Here is a 20,058-nt window from a genome sequence, read left to right on the forward strand (position 1 = left end):
CTATTAGTGGCTGGCTGTGCCACACCACCCCTGTGACTAGATTCTTCATTCACATCATTATTTCCTTCACCCTCCACAACAATGGGATTATGAGGAGGAGGAACAGGCTGTTGTGGTTGTGGCTCAGGCTGTGGCTGTTGCAAAGGTTGTGGCTGTGGACCTTGCCCACCCGCCCTCACCTCAACCAAGAGTAATCTCATCATTTCAATATTCGCCATTCTGCTTGCTGCCATCATTTCTTGATTGGCCAACCTATTAGCCTCTAACAGATCTTGATTTGCTTTCATCATCACTTCTAGCTCTCGCTGCCTAGCTGCAGCCATATTTTGTTGCATCTCAGTTAAGGCCATTATCATTGGATCTGGCTGTGAAGTATTTCCCCGCTGGTTTAGTCGGGGTCTAGCCAAATCTGCTAATATTGGATCGGTCGGGTCAATAGGAGGATCAGAAGTCCTTCTTGGGCGAACCATAATTCTGCATATTTCACACAAAGGAATGAGTTAGCTACGCTCACACTCGGTGATCAGACATGCATATCATAGTATTCCAAGAAAAACTCAAGAATATAACAACCCGAACAGTTCATGCAATATTTCACAGGCTCTTCTAGAGAAACTGCTCTGATACCATAAATGTAACATCCCCGTCTCGAGCCGGTTCAATTAACATACATATGATAAAACAGAAAACAGCGGAAGACTTAACTTCTGAAAATACGAGCTAACTTTTTCTTTTTCTTTTTAAATTCTCATTCGTCGTGAACGAAAATCGGGCAGAGTTTCCTCTATAAATCGGACAACTGGGGATTTTCCAATCCCTCACAGAAGCATTTCCTGATAAACAGTTTATACAAATATAATCAAATGCCCATCCATGGGCGCATGCATAACTTGGCTCAGTGCCACTATATCTAACAGCATGCAATCCAACACGTAAACATATCTGAATACTACCTCATCATATAACGTGCCTGAATACCCAAATGTACATGCATCAAAGCGACAGACATGTACAAAACATATACAGGCCATATACACAATAAAGGATCAATATCATGATCCATCAAATGCGAAAATACTAAAATACATCAAACACTCCAAAAAGGTAGTAGCCTACAGCCACTCAAAATCCAATCTGTCAACTGCCTCAGCCACGTGTCGTGTCCCTGCCTAGTGAGGACTCACCGGGAATCTGGGCACCTGAAAATATGTCCCCAAAGAGGGGTGAGATTACAAATCTCAATAAGCTCCAGGTTTATAGAGAATTCTCCATACCCCTGGCTCGCTCCTGCATGAAAGTCAGATACAGAGTATACAAATACAACATATAACAGATATCATAACAGAACAGAGCATATATCCATATAATATCAGAGATGTGCGCCGTCATTCCCAAGGGAGGACCCCAAGCGGAAATCAACGCACGTGTTCCCGAGGGAGGACCCCAAAGCGGAACCAGACATATCAGAGGCGTACACCATCAGTCCCGAGGGAGGACCCCAAAGCGGACATCCGGGTACTATACAATCAATGGCCAGAGATTGTTACAGAAATCATATTACAGAAGTCATATTAGAGCAAAACATATCATGTTATCAAATAACTCTATATGAATGCATCTATACAAAGCATCTAAATCACAACCATACAGTCCAACCATAGTTCACTAACCATGGTGGAGCACTCAAGCAGGAAAAGACTCCTTAAACATAGAGCTTACCTCTTGAAGCTTTACCAATACGCTTACTTGTGGAACAAGTTACTTTTATCGCTTCAAGAGATTTCCGATCCTTCTCAATCCCTAGGCACACCTAGAGAATAATTTACAATGCATCAATAAAATGATGCAATACCATAATTATTTCATAAGCATACATTTTATCGCTTATTTTCCTTTCTTTGCATTTTTGCCAATCCTATGCCAATACACAAGTCTAGACCTCATTATAACCGTTGGTGTTCTTTAATTTAATCAACCATTCCCTTAGGAATTTTCAACATAAATCGTGCTATTTTTCTTCAAAACTCATCACCTTTATACAATTTATTACAACACATTTTATTTAAAATAAAATGTACAAAATATATCCCTAACTACCCTATAGGTCGAACACTACAAGGACATAGGCAAAGGTTCTTTTTCTTCACTTACATGTAACTTACACAAACAAATACATGTTTTCATAAGGTTCCAACTTAATTTTTGGAGCATAAAGTCCCTCCAAAGCCCCACAAGGCCTAAACCTAAGGGCATATTTCATATAATTGTTCCCACTTTGGCATTCTCACTAATTTATCAAATTTTCACTTAATTCCTACACATTAAACCTTCCTAATACTTAAGATAAAATTGTGCACAACATCCTACTCTTCACCTATGATGGCCGAACATGTAGAGGAAAGCATAGCATTTTTTTCTAATTTTTTTACATACACACAAATGCTTATTTTCATTTCTTAAATCCAAAACATCAAAGATTCATCATTAAATCAAAGTTTAATACACAATGCTTTCCTACTAAAACATGCTCATAACTTTTATAACTTAAATCATCAAAATAATACCATGGAAATAGAGGTTTGTTACCTCAAATCAACTACCCAAAGCCTAGAAGACCTACACCAAGAGAATCTCCATCAAAAACTTCATTTTGCCCTCTTGATGAATAGTGCACGAATTTGGGATGACAAATATCTCCCTCCACAAACGAAATCAGCTCAAATAGAGGGTTGGAATAGCTTCCTTGGATGATTTCCTATGAGATTGGTATAATGGGTGAAAGATTTGGTTGCTTAATCATGGAGAAATCAAAGAAAAACAAAAACAAACCCTAAGCTTCCTTTTGCCATGGCTGTCACGGGTGGGGAAGGGAAAAGGGAGAGAGAAAGTGTAAGGGAATAGTGAATTTAAGTGACTTAGGGGTTTTTAAGCACATGTGGCTTTTAACCGATTGTTTTTCTATTGCGTATTTTAACTTAACGGACCCGGAACTCACTTATATCTACGGAAATATTTTTATTTTTCTAAAATCATTTACATTAATTTTAATTTGTTACTAAACAATATTCATAATTCACAGTATGGTTTTTGCACCGTTTTAACGAAATGCACTGTGAATCACTAACTGTACTTCGCTCACTTCTGAACTTAACTTATAAACTTATCATTTTCTTGGGCCTATTTTGACTTGCTTGGCATATATTGGACTTTCTTATTCTTATTTCATCAATTATTTATTTCTGGACTCTACCGGTTGCTTAAACAGCAGTACAAAATACCCGGTAGAAACACTATTCACGAGATTTTCACGGAAAGTGCCAGACTATACAATTTTTCGTTCTGAACTCATATTTGTCGTTAGAATTATCAAATTCTGTCTCTAAAATTATTTTGCTCTTTTTAAGCTCTACCGGTTAATTCACAAAACTGTAAATTCTCCGGCAGAACGCACTGTTCATAACATAGTCATGATTACAGTCAAAATACTCGAAATCGCTCACTGAATCTCATTATGGCATTTAAATCCTTAAATTAAATCTCTAACTAAGATTTACCAGTTAGGGTCATTATATATGTATCCCAGTAGTACATAGTTATAAAGGATAGCTATAGATAACCTTAGTGGCTGTTGAAATGTTTATATATATATATATATATATATATATATATATATATGAGTAAATACCATTTTCGGTCCTCAGCAAATTTTACGATGCCCGCTTTAGTCCCTAGCAAATAAAAAGGCTATTCGTGGTCCCTAAGAAATTCAAAGTGGATCCATTTTAGTCTTTTTGAGGGACTAATGTGGGTCTTTTTTGAATTTGTGAGGGACCACGATTTCAACTAAATTGGTCCATTTTGAATTTTTTAGGGACCACGAATAGCCTTTTTATTTGCTAGGGACTAAAGCGGATATCGTAAAATTTGCTGCGGACCAAAAAGGGTATTTACTATATATATATATATATATATATATGAGGAAAATATTTCTAAAACCACTTTAGATGAGATTGTCTACAACTACCCTTTTTAATTAAGTATGACCGGTTATACATAAAAATTACATTTTCTCTCTCCGCCACATCAGCCGAAAGTGTCTGAAGAGAGAGAAAAAAGAACAACTTTATTGTTATAACTATGTATGACCGGTCATACTTAGTTACAAAAGAATAGTTGTAAATAACCTTATTTAAAGTTACTGTAGAAATACTTTTCTATATATATAAATATATATAATATTGAAATAAAACATGCATTGAATGCTTTAGAGTACATAGAACTATGCTCTTTTTATTTTTCTCCATAGGCGAAAAGTAAGTTACACAAACAAACTATATGGATTCGTAGACACAAAAGACAATTTTACTTGGATTGCGATTAGGGGTGTTCGCGGTCTGAATTGGATCGGTTTTGGAAGCCAAAATTATCCGATTCAATTCCTTCGGTTTGATCATATAATCATCCATTTGGTTTTGATTTTTTTCAAATCCGATCCGATCCAATTCAATTTTTTTCGGTTTGGATTGGATCGATTTTCGGTTTTTTGAAAATCCTAAAATTTATTTCATGATCATGGTGCAAATAACATCTTTTGTATATATTGGCTTTGTAAATTTTATTTTATTTTGAAATACAAAAGAATTAGTAAACTATAATATAACTTTTTTTTTTGGTAAGGAGATATGAAGCTATACAAAGATAAAAATTTTTTTGATGAGATGTGACTAGATTTTTTCTTGGATTTAGTTGATGGGTTAATGAGTCTTGAGTTTATAAAATTTTGGGCTACGATTGGGGAAAGACCCAAGTAGGTAGAGGAAAATTAATTTATTGGATTTGTTTGGATTGGATCGGTTTTCATCAACTCATCCAAAAACCGATCCAATCTAATTAAAATTTGCGATTTTTTTCGATTTTCAGTTTTTTGGTTTATTTGGTTATCGGTTTTTCGGTTCGGTTATCGCGGTTTGAATCGGTTTGGATCGGTTGATGAACACCCCAAATTGCGATAGTAGGCATTAGTCTGCAATAGAAAAAATTGTTAAATTTTATGTCCCCGTATTTTTTTTCTTTCTTGGGTATACCTTAATAAACTAAACCATATCATCAATCTTTCATGAAAAGTAAGGGTCATTAAAAAAAGGGTTTTATAATTCTCATGTTGAAGGAGAATTGAAATCTTATGTTGTAGAGATAAAAAGCATGTGGGACCCATGTGTTAGAAAAAATTATATGTAGGACCCATGTCAGCACGGAAATCAAAGGGTGTGTAGAAAAATTGTAATTCTCATGTTAAATGAGAATTATAAAACCCTTAAAAAAAAATATAGGGACGAATAGAGAAAGGGACGGAACCCAAATAAATGAAAATATAGGGATTAAACCCCCCAAAAAAAAATTATTATAAGACAAAAACTTAAATTAAAAATTCTACTTTAAATCAAAAAAGATAAATGAGTATTTTAGATAAAATAAGTGTAAAAGACTAACGTAAAACTCAAAATAAGTTGGGGAGAAAAGGTGTATTTTTTCCATCGGTTGATATTTTTCTATAGAATTTGAATTCCAATCTTCTTAGTTGAAAAGCTAAACACTTACAAGCTTGTTTAAGATCATGATATATTAAAATGTACTTCATTATACGCATACTTGATTCAGACGACAGCATTCAAAGTTCACATTTAGACTGAAATCACATTCACAATATATAACTGCTGTTTTGCAAGGAAACGTTGTAGTCTTATAGCCATCATGTTTTCCATTTTCCATTAGAACTCATATTGTTACTATCATTGCCAAAAGCTAGGGGATTTAACCACAATTACTACCAACCCCTGCACGTAGCAATATTAAAAGGTGATTGGGAATCTACAAAGGCCTTCATTGATAATGACCCAAGTGCATTGACAGCAAAGATCACCATATTTAGCGATACTGCACTGCATGTTGCAGCTTTAGGAGGTCAGTGGCAACTTGTTGAGAAGTTGGTGCAACTTACGCCTGCACATGTACTTGGAGAGCTGGACTTGAGGGGTCGTACTTGCCTGCACTATGTTGCATTCGGTGAGAGCACAAAGACTGCCAAGGCATTGGTGGCTAGAAATCCTTCTCTGACACAACTTACTGACTTCGAAGGATTCACACCTCTCTTCTATTCCTCTACCAGATGTAAAGAAATGGTGTGGTACCTTGTCTTGAACACTACAGATGAGACACCTGGCTGTCCATTCTCTGGTCCTTCTGCTGGGGACCTTGTGGGTAGGCTCACTGCTTCAGGATTTCATGGTAATTAAAATGCTATGCTGAATGGTATATTATATGTTATATGTGTTTTCAGGATTCCTAATTATCCAAGAGATAGAATGGTTGTAATTTAAAATCTTTGTTTCTTCATAGCTCTATCCATGAATAGTGTGATGGACAGTAGATTGTCTAACTGCAGGTTAATCTCTTGTTCTTAAACTATTGTTGACAACATTCAAGTCTCAATTCTTATCAAGGAAGAATATTAGGTAGATGCAGTAATTACTGAAACGTAACCAACTCTCCCAAAAAGCTTAAGTGATTGGGTGGTGAAGGCACATAAATGATTTTATGATATCTCTTGACACGTTCTCTCAAGCCTTTTTTTTGGGGGGGTTATCTTATGCTTAAAAAAATTCAACTTTATTTTATTTTTATTTGAATAATTGAGTGACAAGGATTGAACTCTAAACCAATTAATCTTAGGCTCTCATACCATGTTACGTAACGAACTCTCTCAAAATGATTTGGTGTTACTGTGAGTGATATTGATTGGTGGCATTAACAGCTGTTGCTGTTAGTGATGCGTCAATGCAGTATAATTCATTCCATTGAATATCTCATAAAATCAGAAGGTGCTTGTCTTGCAGCCAAACTTCAATGTTTGTTTATAAAATCAGTATGATATGGCTAATGCACATAACAAAAAGGAGTAACGATCTCTTGTTAAAGATTTCCCAATATATATGGAATATAACTAGAGTATACAGCCATTCTTCTAATCTTTGATGTGATTATTTGTAGTTTCAGGTTTTAAACATTTCAATTTTATATATCTAGTGTAGCAAAAAGCCAGAGTAATAATGTAGAAGGATATCAAACTTTTCGAACATTCATATATATGCTCCATTTCTTGCTTCTTAAGAATAAATATGCTACATTGATGACCAAGCACATAAAACTCGTTATTATTCTTATGTTTCTACCCTGCTCTTTATATCCGTTTATAACTTTCTTTTTGATTATCCCAAGCACAGATATCACCATGTATCTACTCCAGCGCTACCCTAACTTGGTCACTGTTTCTTATCCAAATGGAAGCAGCGTTATACTTTATTTATTGTCAAACAGGCCCTCAGACTTCCAAAGTGGTAAAAATCTTGGGTTTTGGGGAAGATGCATTTACCATTGTAAGTACCCTCTTCTTTGGGGTTACTTCTTTTTCTCTTACCATGCTTCTAACAGTGGTAATACTCTTCTGCCACATTCAATTTTAACATTCATCTTCCATTATATAAGGTGTTCCAGTGGAACTCGATTATTTACCACCAAGTCAGCTGAGAGGAGATTTGAAAGATTCTTATGGCGAATCAAACTATCACCAATCTTATTTTGGAGTTACAATATGGAATGCAATTCAGAATCTTGGTATGTTATGCTTGTACCGAAGCACATTTCTAGAGATCCTCAAGCTGTAACATTCTCTTAGCTTCTCCTTTTCTTTATTTTTAAATTAAAAAATTAAAAAAAAAAAACGTAAAAACTTCATTTGCAGTTCCTAGCATAAAGCTAGTTAGAGATGCGAAGTTGAGACACGTATCTGCTGTGAGATTGGTAGAGCTTGTTTGCTCACAAGTTTCAACCATGAACGACTCTGAATTCTGGAAGTCTTTTGTGAGTGGATACATTATTCTCAATGCCACATCAGTTGGCATAGTTGAAATTTTGAGGATATGTTTCCACTTTTTTCCTGATTTGGTTTGGGCTAGCGTTCGAAATGAAGGGAATATAGCTCATATTGCCATCAAGAATCGGCAAGAAAAGGTTTTAAGTCTTCTGTGCAAGATGCCAATAATTTTCCAGATTTTAGTCTTGGACAGAGGTGATCCACAAACTACTTCATCACATCTGGCCGCAAGGTTTGCTTCTCATAAAGTGGCATCAATTTCTGGTGCAGCATTTCAAATGCAAAAAGAGTTACAGTGGTTTAAGGTTTGTGTAATCTTATAATCACCTTCCTTTTAATTTTGAAGTTCAACTCTATATAGATATTGATAACATGGCATAATGTCTAACAGGAAGTAGAGAAATTGGACTACCCTGCCCATAAAGAATATAAAAACAAAGATGGTAAAACACCTTGGCAATTGTTCAGAGAAGAGCACAAGACATTGCATGAGGAAGGGGAGAAATGGATGAAGGATACATCAAACTCTTGTATGTTAGTGGCAACTCTTATTGCTACAGTTGTGTTCGCTGCTATTCTAACTGTACCTGGAGGTAACAGCCAGGACAAAGGAATTCCAATATTCTTGCACGACCGCACATTCATGGTGTTTGCTGTGTCAGATGCATTTGCTTTGTTTTCCTCTATGGCTTCTCTTTTGATGTTTTTATCAATCCTAACTGCACGCTATGCTGAAGAAGATTTTCTCAAGACATTACCACAAAGATTAATATTTGGACTGGCTCTTTTGTTCTTTGCTATAGTAACTGCACTGATAGCATTTGGTGCAGCTCTCTCTTTGGTTCTAAGGGAGAGACTAAATTGGGTTTCAATTCCAATTGCTCTTCTGGTTTGTGTCCCAGTTGCTCTATTTGCAAAGCTTCAACTTCCCTTGTTCATACAAATGATCATATCAACTTATGGATCTCTCCTACATCATCCTGAGAGTCTTTGGTATGGCTTTTGTGTTGTTCGAGCACCTGAAAAACAAGACAAAGCAAAGAAAACAAATATCATATAGTTTTATTTATTTCTTTATTTGTGGGTAAATTAACAAATACCATGTAGTTATTTGATAATGAATAATTATGATCTAATTTGGCAATGCATTTGGACAAAAGGACATGTACTGGGTTTGCAACTTGTAGTACATAAGTAATTCTTAATAGATGTTACAGCACAGACATTCTCTTAATTTAAACTTTTATCCAGAAGTTTTACTTTCAATTTTTCAGTTAGCTTTATTAACATGTTATTTGAAAAGTTATAGGCTTAGTAAAAAACTAAAACTAAAAAAATTATAATTGTTTATACTGGATGTTACCGATTCCTATTAATCTGTTACAAAGTTAACTAGAAAGAATTTAGACTTGCTGAAATTTTTTGCCAGTTATCTATTAAAAATTACTAAGTTACAGATCCGAGCAAAATAGGCAACATCATGCTTCCTTTTTTAAGATAATGCCAAATTGATCTCCTTTTAATTTATTAGGACATGTTAAATCATTTTTCCATAACAAATAACAAATAATTATTTACCAATAAAATTGATAACTAATAGTACAATTATTTACTTCTCAAATAAATGATGTTGTTGAAAATACAATCAAATATTACTAAAAAAGATAGTGAAAATAAATTATGGCTAGTACAAATTAATATCATGATTGAAAGAAATATTTATGTGGTTAAACTAGCAAATATCCTTTATATATTATATGTATTTTTTAGTTCAGGTAGAATTTAAAAAATATAAAGTAAAAGAAATAGGTTTAAGAAATAGCATTTAAAATTATGAGAAAAAAATACACAATTCATTCAAATTGAATATAAAAAAATAGGAGAAAAATCCGTTTACAATTTTTTTTTACAAATTTTTGCAAACTACACTATGTACTGCCGGAAGTACATAGTGTAACCTAGTGTGCTTCTGGAGTCCATAGTATAGTTTGTAAGAATTTATAAACAAAAAGTTAGTAAATATAACACTCTCCTAAAGAACATATATTATAAAAATTAAAAATTATAAAAAAATGCATAACATGACTTTAAATTTAAATTTTTAGAAAATAAATTAAAATACGTGTTATTGTTTAAAGGAGAATAAAATAAGGTATTAGACTAATCTAAGACTAAAACAAAATATAAGAGTGCATAAAATTAAAAACCTTTTTCAAAAAGAATCACAATCCGTACTAAAGTGTCAAGCTATATTTATGTTTTTTAATACATTATTATCAATTTTGTTTTTCATGCTTACCCTGTTTCATTTCTCTTTTCTTCCTAATTATCATGAATCTTTGCAGAAATTCTAGTTGCAAAATCTTTTAAAAAAAAAAAGCTACGCGAGTTTGTTTAGGCCTAAAATAATTTTAAGAATTGAAACATGTTTACGCATAAGAATTTGAGATTTGAAGATGATGTCAAACTCATAAAAATCTTTTCAAAAAATCCGCTAACGCTAAGTTTACCAATAACATAATCGAAGGGTCTTTTTCCACTTGATCCAGAGGATTCGTGTGTACTATAAGGCAAGGTAGTAGGTTGGTTTTTCATATAGTTTTGGTTTCAAAACACAAAAATATACAACCAAAATGGCTGAATGGAAGAGGTTAACGATATTGGGGAATGGTAACTATTCCTCCTTTCTCCACGTGAAGCAAATGGAAAAGTTAGGAAAGTCAAAACTCAATACATTCATTGTAAAAAGAAGGAAGCATATTTGTATCATTATAAGCACTTTAAGGATAAATTTTTACATTTAAAAAAAAATGTTATATTTACAATTTTTTTTCGTTTACAAAATCTTACAACCAAGTCTTAATCGTTGATTTTCGCTAATCTGATGATTATAATATATTGAAAATTAATAATTAATTAATAAGTGTGACCCAATAAATTAGAACCGTCAGATTGACAGAAATCAACAGTACAAATTTGATTACAAGAGTTTATAAGTAAAAAAAGTTATAAATATAACTTTCCTCTTAAAATAAAAAGAAAGGTTATACTTAAACCATTGATTTCTGCTAATCAATGATCATCATTTATTGTGAATTAATAATTAATTAATTAATTTAATTTACGAAAATAAAAACCATTTGATTAGCAAAAATCAAAGATTAAGACATAATTGTAAAAAGTTGTAAAAGAAAACAGATTCATCAATGTTTTTTTTACTTCTCTCTCTCCAGCTTTGTCGAAAAGTAAAATGCTATATGGTTTGTATAAAGTTCAAATCTTGAATCATCAAAGATGATACAGAAGTTGAAATTATATCTTCTGATGTGCCTACATATTCGGATCTGCTTTTGCAAGAATTTAGTTCAATTACTGATTTTCCAAAAGCTTTTAATTTTATAACAGTAATCTTTCTTTCAACATTATATTAACATATACATCGGCAAACCAGTTACTAATTTGTTTTCAATTTTGATTTTATTTTCCACGTTAATTTTGAGGAAAATACAAAATTAATTCTAACCATATTCATAAGGGTAATCATGAATGAAATTTAACTTAGTCTAACACTATCCAATAATTTGACTGGATTAATTTTTTCAAACTTAGTCTAATTTCAATTAATGTTTGATTCAGCTTAAAATTTAAACGAATAATATAAATTTAAATGTGAAATACAAATTTAAATTTAGATTCATTTCATATTTTTATCTCTTCTTTCTCATAATTACCCACATGTGATGGTAAAAAAATATTATTCATACACTATAATAAACTAAATTATAAGTCTATTATAGAATTGATCAACAAAATTATTTTCATCCCTATCAAGAAAAATCTTATCCATCACAGGTAAATCCTGCACATACCCGGTTAAATAAATTTATACCAACCATACTACAACAATTCCAAATTTTTAACCCAGATAGTTGCAACATAGCCATAATAAAATAGAAACAACTCACACCGCAGGACAGCAACACAATGATAAAATAGGCATCACATTCATTAAGGATAATAATACCAAGATAATGAAGAGAATGCACTAGTAAGTAGAAATGGTAGAAGTAAACAATTTAAACAGGACTCACTATAAGTAACAATTTAAAGTTCTGGGCTATGTTAACACCCATAACCCCTCTCTCACCAATAAATTAGACCTCCTGGCAAAACTGATCATCTCATTGTTGTCTGAGATATAATAGCTTCAACAAGTGAGGCAGAAATTTTGATACAAGGAGTAGGAACAGAGACAAGATCTTAAGCAGCACCACCAGCCTTGCCTTTCTTCCTTTGAATCTTCTTCATGTAGAATTCCAGCTCTTTGCCCTCTAATAAATATCTGCCAGGAAAAATCATAAGAAATTAAGTGCTTACAGTCTCAGTCAGAACCATTAAATTTAAAATTAAAAAGATTGTCCATTACAAGAAATTAAAGAACATTTAATTTTACCCCAGAAATTTACAAGTGAGCATCTAATGATTCTTAATTCACATCTGAAGTCAGCATCACCAAACAAGCTACTTCAAATATGACGATAAAATTGGTAAAAAAATTATAAGGACACTGATGATCTATATCCATTTCTTGCAGTTCCTTTTTGCTGCAGAAAATCATAACCACAGCTACCTTATGATGAGGGAGCCATAAATCCTTTAAATTCTAGCTCATAATTTATATCCTCTTGCAAATGAGAGGCTTTGTTCAACAAAAACCTTCAGAACAATCTAACTATGGAAGGAATTTCAAAATTTTATCATCTCACTTGGAGCAGGAAAGCATGCACTCATATATCTGATAGCTAATAGTATAAAAAAGTTACTTACCCATCAGCACGACCACATTGACCAGGTCGGGACGAGATACAAGCCATAAGGCGACCACCACTGAATTGTTCTTCAATGTGAGGATCAAGCACCCGGTTCTGTTTACGCTTTTCCAATTTTCTCAAGACATGGTTACTCTTCTTCGCATCCTCAGTTGCAGTTTCAACATCCTGATAAACCATAGGAGTTTAATGACTTAAGAAATACTCTAAGGTTATCAATCTTGCCAGAAAAAAAATCAGTTGATCAAAAAATGATAATCTTTTCCCAATTTTTTAAAAAACAAACTATAATATTTTCATATAGCAACCCAGTTTCAGAACACATTTTAGAGAAATGACCAAAAAACACAAAGATCGGTTTTTTCTACATTGAAGCTTTATAGCCCTTTAAAAATTAGAACCTAGATTTATAGAATATAGAGATTTACAAAAAAGACAAAAAAAGGTGCATTATAACAAAAGTGCACAATACACGTGCATACTACTAAAATTGAGTAAAGAAAGTGGATGAGATAATGAAATTGAATTTGAAGAATAATCCACGCATAAAACCAAAAGATGTAAGCTTCCAAGTTCCAAAACCCAACATTAGCAAAAACTACGACGAAATCTCACAGAGCATTATTTAAACATGGAAAGCATCTGAAAGGGAAACTGCACGTAAGAAGCAAAATGCACTAGCAAAAGTGTTTCACTTCTAGTACCTCCCCTTCCTTCTTCGCAGAGGTTATTGTACTCTTCTTCTTGCGACCAATGTCAAGACCATAATGTTGGAGATACCACTGCTTGAAAGGTGCAGCATCAACCTGAACAATAGCACTCCTGACCAATGTCTGAGTACGAACAAGCTCATTATTGGATGCATTATACACCACATCAAGAATTCTTGTCTTTCGAGTCACAGCTTCACTCCCCCAAGAGTAATTCCCAGTGTCAAGCCTCAATGCACGCCACTTCACATTCCCACCTCGAACCCTAATCCTCCTAACAGTTTTGTTGCTTGATATCTTTGTGTTTGCAGGTTGTCTCCCAAGCTCATACCTGTAAACAAAGACACCCCATTAAACACAAAATAATGAATAATCATCTGAATAAGAACAGTAGCATCATAAAAAAAAAAAGGAATAAATACATTTTTGGGACCTTAACAAATAGAAAACAGGATCCCCACTTTAGTCCGTCACAAAAAAATTAGTCTGGAGTCACTAAGAAAAATTCAAAATGGACCTATTTAGTTGAAATCGTGGTCCTCACAAATTCAAAAAAAAAAAAAAAAGACTCATATTAGTGCGGACTAAAAAAAACTAAAATGAGTTGACTTTAAATTTCGTAGGAACCTTGAAAGAATTAAAGTGAGGACAATATTTTTTTGTTAGAGACCAAAAAGATATGGGAAATAATACTCTCATGTCACATGAGATACTCCCATTTTCCTACACAAATTCGTTTTCTGTGCCAATTAATTTTTCTTTTCTGTTTTAATATAAAATATGGGACCCACATTTAACTTCTTTCTACTTTTTTTATCTCCTACAATCCTACAACATAAGAAAAGTTAAACCCAAAAGATATTTACTCTAAAAAAAGAGTATATAAAACAGAGAGAGTAGTGAATTATTGAAAAATACAATCCCTACCCTCATAGTAGTAAACAATGTAATTAAATCATCTAATAAACAGGGCCTTTCCATTGTTGAATTTATCAAGGTATTATTCTTACATAACCACACCAACACATATATTAGTCAATGCTGATAAACATGAATATAAGAAATTATAATTAAAATAAATAAAGGGGTCCTTTTAACAGATTCTAGCATGTTCAACATAAAGATGAAAAATGATGAATAACAATAATAGAAAGCTAAGAGAACAGATAAAAAGAAGTTTGAAGAATTTACTTTCTCTTCTTCCTCCAAGCCTTCTTCTTGCCACCAGTGGCACGCCTCTTGTGCATGGAATCACGAGAGATACCCATTTTCGAAGAAGCAGAAAACGGTGGTGCCGCTGCTAGCTCTGGCTAGTGACTTTCAGGGACAAGAAGAAGAAACAGCATCTAGGGTTAAGCGCCTATTGGGCCAAGCTGAACACACACCTAAACGAGGCCCATTTTGTATATGTGTGTCCAGGCCCAGTTCCAGTTGAAAAAGCTTTCGGGCTTAACACTCTCATCATTATTTCCAAGTAATATACGTATATACTTTAGTCTGAAATTAAGTGCAAATTCACATGATTCTTCGTTAAAAATGTAAATTTTTTTTTTTTCAACTATACATAATTTTTTTTTTCTTCTCCCAAGTTCTAACAATATTTAACTTAAAAAAAAGTTCACTTTAATTATAAACCTTAATTTATTATTCACTTTTATTAAATAAGCCGTATGAATATTGTACTTATAAGGATAGCGCGTAAAATTGGAACAAAATTTTAGTACTCATACTTCGCCAACTTATCCTAGAAACACATAACTTAGTTGCGTTTATTCAATCAAATTCTCCAAATTAAAGCCTTTCTAATTTAAGTAGATGAATTATGTGCGGGACAACCATCAGAATCTCATTTTGTTTTTGGTAAAAAAAGAAGAAGCAAAATTTCATGTTTGAAAAATTACTTTTCATTCTATCATGTTTAAAATTCCAGCCTAATAGGATGCATTTGCCACCTGATAAAAGAACTTGAGTCCCATTGGTTGAGTCAACAACACCAATCCTTAAAATTAAAAATGTTTTGCCATGTGGCAAAAGTATATGAGTTCAGCTCAGTTAAACTCATCACGATTCTTCTACGTGGCAAAACATGTCTTGCTAAAACTAATAACAAAACTAAGAGCCCGTTTGGATGGGCTTTTTTCTTCTTCAAAAGTTGTTTTTTTTTAAGAAAAAAAAAACACTTCTCGTAAAAAGTCTGTTTGGATGTCTGTTTTTAAAAAAAGCAGAAGTCATAAAAAAAGCTAAAAACTTACTTTTTTTTGAAAGCTAAAATTTGTAGCTTTTTAAAAAAGCAGAAGTCAAAAATCAAATATTTTTTTAAAAAATCAAATATTTTTTAAAAAATCTAAATAGCTGTAACTTTTATAGAAAGTACTTTTAAAATAAGGAAGTGATAAAAATAACTTTTTTAAAAAGGCAATACAAGCTCTAAATCATAACATTTCAAAAAATAACTTTAGGAATGGGTATTAATATTTTTTCCCTAGTAACTGTCCAAACATGTACTACACTGAAAATTTAGTAAAAACTTGAAAACCTACCCACACTAAGATTCATCTCTTTGTATAAAAAAATGAAGAAGCGATAATTTCCTTTAATCCAACGTGCCTGTGCCTTAGGAAACCAAAACTTCATTTTTTCTTTGAAAAAAAAAACTTAACCTAAAATGTATTAAGAAGTGCTAAAACATATGCCTGCATATATAAACAGAGTGCACCTTTTTTTAATTTTTTTTATATAAGTACTTATTAGTTGAATTCGACATAAGATGGGCCAATCAAGAGGCCCAAAAGCCCATGGCCCCCAAAACAGAAAAGCCCAGAGAAAATGGAAATGCAAAACATGATTCTTGTTTCCGTACAATGAGAATACTTCCTTCGTGTTCGCAGAAGACATAAACATTGGACTGTTAGAACTTACAACGCTTGTGGTATAACCTTCGTTGACGCCTTTTGGGAGTCTCAATGATGGGATTCTCAATGGCAGCTTCGTTGGGTTCCCATATTGTGCTGAGAGGCACTTGTGAAACAAGAATCAAGTGCCAATTATTCCGCAGAACAGAGCAGAATAGCGTTGGTTTCAAGTTCTCAAAACACAAGGCCATTCCAACAGCAATTTTTCTATGCAAGCAAGAGTCAACTGAGTTGGACGAGAGGAAGAGCCCAAATGAGGTAACACCCCACTTACCATTTTACCATCTTCTTTTTACACAGTTGTTCAAGTTAGTGCCTTTTTGCTTATTTGTTTTTTCATGTTCATATGTGATGGGAATTGGAAAAGTGGAAACCAGTTTCTGTTGGACAAGCTTCTGTTTTGATGGACTGCTTGATGAGTAGCTACATCCATGTAAACTGGGATGACAAATGATAGCTGTATGATGTTTCAGTTTGATAAGGATTTGTTCTATTGAATGTGTTTTTGTAAGTATGTTATTCGTGGATGAGACTCTAGTTTTACAATGATGGGATCCAGAAAAACTGGAATCCTGGAGAGTACTTTCAATTTGTTGATAGAAATTAATTGGCTTTGCTGTGGATATTCTTTTTCTTTTGTTGTTGTTGTTGTTGTTATATGGATTATAAGTTTCTGGATAAGGATACTGAAACACACAAATATGTGGATTGAGTACAATTAGCCAGAGGCCTTTTAGAAAGTAGTTGTAATCAAAATTTGTAGGAGTGATAGACGGGGTCTTTGCTTGGGCTTCTTTTGATAATAGGTGGTGATATTTAATGAGATTGCCGATGATTGATGACCGTTTAGCACTTTCCTTCAGCTTATCTTGGATCTAATTGTTGAAAATATTATCTTGGATCTTTGGTACAGTGGGTCTGGTTTCTACTAAAATTATTTGTATTTAGTAACCTAAGACACACATTTCTACAAGGGTTCATTTTGGTTAGTCAAGAAACCCAAGTTCTTTAATAGGGCTTGAAATAGTTATGGACTCCTAGCATTTTTGCAAGCAATTGCTAATTTGCTGCCTTGAAGTGTACTGATTGTAACACCCCGTTCTAGAACCGGTTTGTTAACATCGCATTATGATATTAAGCGCAGTTACAATCACATGGGTTCAATTAAAATCCGGTTTGGTGAAGAATGGCATTTTGGTCAGTGTTCCTAGTTATCTTCTAGGTAGTGGGTAGTGGATTGTGGGTAATGCTTAGTGCAGTTAGGGAGTTACCATCATTTTTGGGTGAATTCTAACGGAAAGGGGGGAATGGATTTCAGTCAGGGGACTGAGGCTTGGAGGACATCTCCATGCTAGGAGTATAGACTCACTATTGTGTAATTTTCCTTGTATTTTCTTACTGTAATGTACAGATTTTGACTCAGATAGGGAGTTTGTTGTATCAGTCACCCTTAGGATTCTTGGACTCAAAGTCCAACCCCTGGTTCCTATAATTACTGCCTGCAACCCCTTGGTGCTTGATGCAGCTTAAAGAAACAATAAGGAAATCATAGCTCAAGCTTTTGGTATAAATGTGAAATGGCATGCACTGATCCTACACATCTGGGCTCTCTAGAGTAGCACTTTGCATGGAGAGTTTTCCTATGTCTGAAAACTTATTCCTTCTCATCTAACTATATATCAAGAATTTGTTAGTACTTTGGAATTCCAATGAAAAGCCGGGAAACTGACTCTTCACTTGTTTATTTTATTTACAGGTTAGAGAAGAGATCAAACAATGTTATGAACTCATAAAAAGATTAGGGAGAGGAGTTGTGTATCTAGGTTCTTCAAGGATGGGGCCCAGCCATTCACATCATGTGCAAGCACAAGAGCTGGCTAAAGAGGCAAGTAAATTCTTACAATAGCTTCCAGCCTGTTTTCTTGGTTACTTGCTGATGGGTATTATTTATGTTTCCATTCTTTTGTTAGCCAAAAATATTGTTTCTGGCTTCAACAATTGTGATAGTCTTATTTAGAAGTTGTGATTGTTTTTTCTATATATCTTACTGCGCAGATCGCAAATCTTTTGGACTGCACTTCATGGTCAGGGGCTGGACCAGGGCTAATGGATGCCGTTACTCAAGGTGCCCTACTAGCAGGAAGACCAGTTGGTGGATTCAAGATAGGAAAAGAAGCTGGGGAGTGGACAGCATCTAATTTCCATCCGTACTTACCATCAGAAAATTACCTTACCTGCAGGTAAATCTACCACCATTGCTTAATAGCTTCTTCATTGCAATCGGCTGGTTACACTGTTTTGACTTTTGAGTTCAGGTTTTTCTCTGCAAGGAAGCATGGGCTGGTGGATGCTGTAGTGAGGAACAATGCATTTGATAAGACTGCTGTTGTTGCCCTTCCCGGTGGGATTGGAACCCTAGATGAGGTGTTTGAGATACTAGCATTAATTCAGCTAGAACGGATTGGATCAAAGCTTCCTGTTCCCTTCGTGTTGATGAACTATGATTCATTTTATTCAAAGCTTCTTGACTTTTTAAATGTTTGTGAGGATTGGGGAACTGTCTCTAAAGGAGAGGTTGCATCATTGTGGAAGGTTTGTAACAGCAACTCTGAAGCTTTAGCTTACCTGGCTGACTTCTACTGCATTTCTTCCAGTGACACAAGTAAGAATGTAACTAAATTGTATAGCACCCATGAATCACCCTCCTGATAAGAATTTTGCTTTCATTTTTTTTTTTCTGAATATTAAGTAGTTGTTTTCTTTCTTAACAAAGCTTGAACTGCATAATATTCTGTTAAACTATGGTTGACGGTTGACATGTGCAGTTGCAAAATTCTAATTGCATACAAATTTATCTTCAGATTCATCTATAGTCATATTTGTGATTTGGATAAAGTGGAAAAAGGAAACGAGTTTTCTTTAATTGTTATTTCCCAAATTCCTCTAATTATTTTTGTCTACCGGTGCCATTTATTGTTATTTTTGTCATTTACATTGTGGTAACCTTATAAACTTTTGTCATTGGATAAATGTCATCTTTCTCGCATATAAACTTATGAATTATGATTCTTGTCACTACCTTCCAAACTAGAAACTTTGTAGTTTTTGGCGTAGAGTTGAGAGTTGAGACTCTAGTATATATTTCAAGTTTCAGTGAAATAATATCCGGTTAACCTCCTTAGGCAATTGGATCCCTTATGGAGCATGTAATCTTGAATAGCTTCGGTAACAGTGCTTTGTTGCCAAACTTGTTTTACCAAAATCATGTTGACTGGACATTCTTAAGTAGGAAAAATGATGATGAAGAGTATAGATCTGAAGAATATGGCCATTGACTTGGGAAACATTAGCTTATCGGTCAGTTATTCTTCCTTTCCACGTGTCACATTAATTTTTTTATGTTTCCAATAGGTTGTAAGAATTAGACCATTAAGCAAAATCATAGAACAGAAACTGGGCCTAGGGATCATTGGACGAGTTCTTATATACTTTCTCCAATTCAAAATATTATTACTTTAGAAGTTTTGTGTTGTTTTAAATTATTTGTTAGTTTATAAAACTAAGAAAGTATTTATTATTTTGTTTTAAATTGTGTCCTTGTTTCTTATTAGTTCTGATACCCTCAACCTTAGATCTCACACTAGAGCTCAAGTTATTCATACTTATGTTTAACTAGA

At 33.7% G+C, this 20,058-nt stretch overlaps 3 protein-coding genes across 4 annotated transcripts; 2 read left to right on the plus strand and 1 right to left on the minus strand.

Annotated features, from left to right (window-relative positions):
* Positions 1 to 2,355: 2,355 nt before the first annotated feature.
* LOC133310655 (uncharacterized) lies at positions 2,356 to 8,990 on the plus strand (the record flags this gene model as incomplete). Its single annotated transcript, XM_061511613.1, has 7 exons — positions 2,356 to 2,406; positions 4,802 to 4,811; positions 5,803 to 6,285; positions 7,281 to 7,433; positions 7,543 to 7,671; positions 7,799 to 8,235; positions 8,322 to 8,990. Coding segments are annotated over 7 exons (1,932 nt in total), but the record flags the coding sequence as incomplete, so codon positions are not given.
* A 2,925-nt stretch (positions 8,991 to 11,915) lies between these two features.
* LOC133310656 (small ribosomal subunit protein eS8-like) lies at positions 11,916 to 14,800 on the minus strand. Of its 2 annotated transcripts, none has more exons than XM_061511614.1 (4): positions 14,661 to 14,800; positions 13,464 to 13,800; positions 12,758 to 12,927; positions 11,916 to 12,272 (listed from the first exon to the last, which is right to left on the minus strand). In XM_061511614.1, the coding sequence occupies exons 1-4, from the start codon at positions 14,735 to 14,737 to the stop codon at positions 12,191 to 12,193; spliced, it is 666 nt and encodes a 221-aa protein (XP_061367598.1). In that variant the 5' UTR covers positions 14,738 to 14,800; the 3' UTR covers positions 11,916 to 12,190. The 2 variants fall into 2 exon arrangements, with proteins under 2 accessions (XP_061367598.1, XP_061367599.1); XM_061511615.1 differs by having other exon boundaries at positions 13,455 to 13,800.
* A 1,567-nt stretch (positions 14,801 to 16,367) lies between these two features.
* LOC133310657 (probable cytokinin riboside 5'-monophosphate phosphoribohydrolase LOGL10) lies at positions 16,368 to 19,270 on the plus strand. The gene is made up of 4 exons (XM_061511616.1): positions 16,368 to 16,639; positions 18,138 to 18,266; positions 18,437 to 18,621; positions 18,697 to 19,270. The coding sequence occupies exons 1-4, from the start codon at positions 16,433 to 16,435 to the stop codon at positions 19,088 to 19,090; spliced, it is 915 nt and encodes a 304-aa protein (XP_061367600.1). The 5' UTR covers positions 16,368 to 16,432; the 3' UTR covers positions 19,091 to 19,270.
* Positions 19,271 to 20,058: the final 788 nt, after the last annotated feature.

This window comes from Gastrolobium bilobum, unplaced genomic scaffold (assembly GCF_033153095.1).
Source record: "Gastrolobium bilobum isolate Gb01-03AN ecotype WA unplaced genomic scaffold, APGP_CSIRO_Gbil_v1 utg139354, whole genome shotgun sequence".
Lineage (NCBI taxonomy): Eukaryota > Viridiplantae > Streptophyta > Magnoliopsida > Fabales > Fabaceae > Gastrolobium > Gastrolobium bilobum.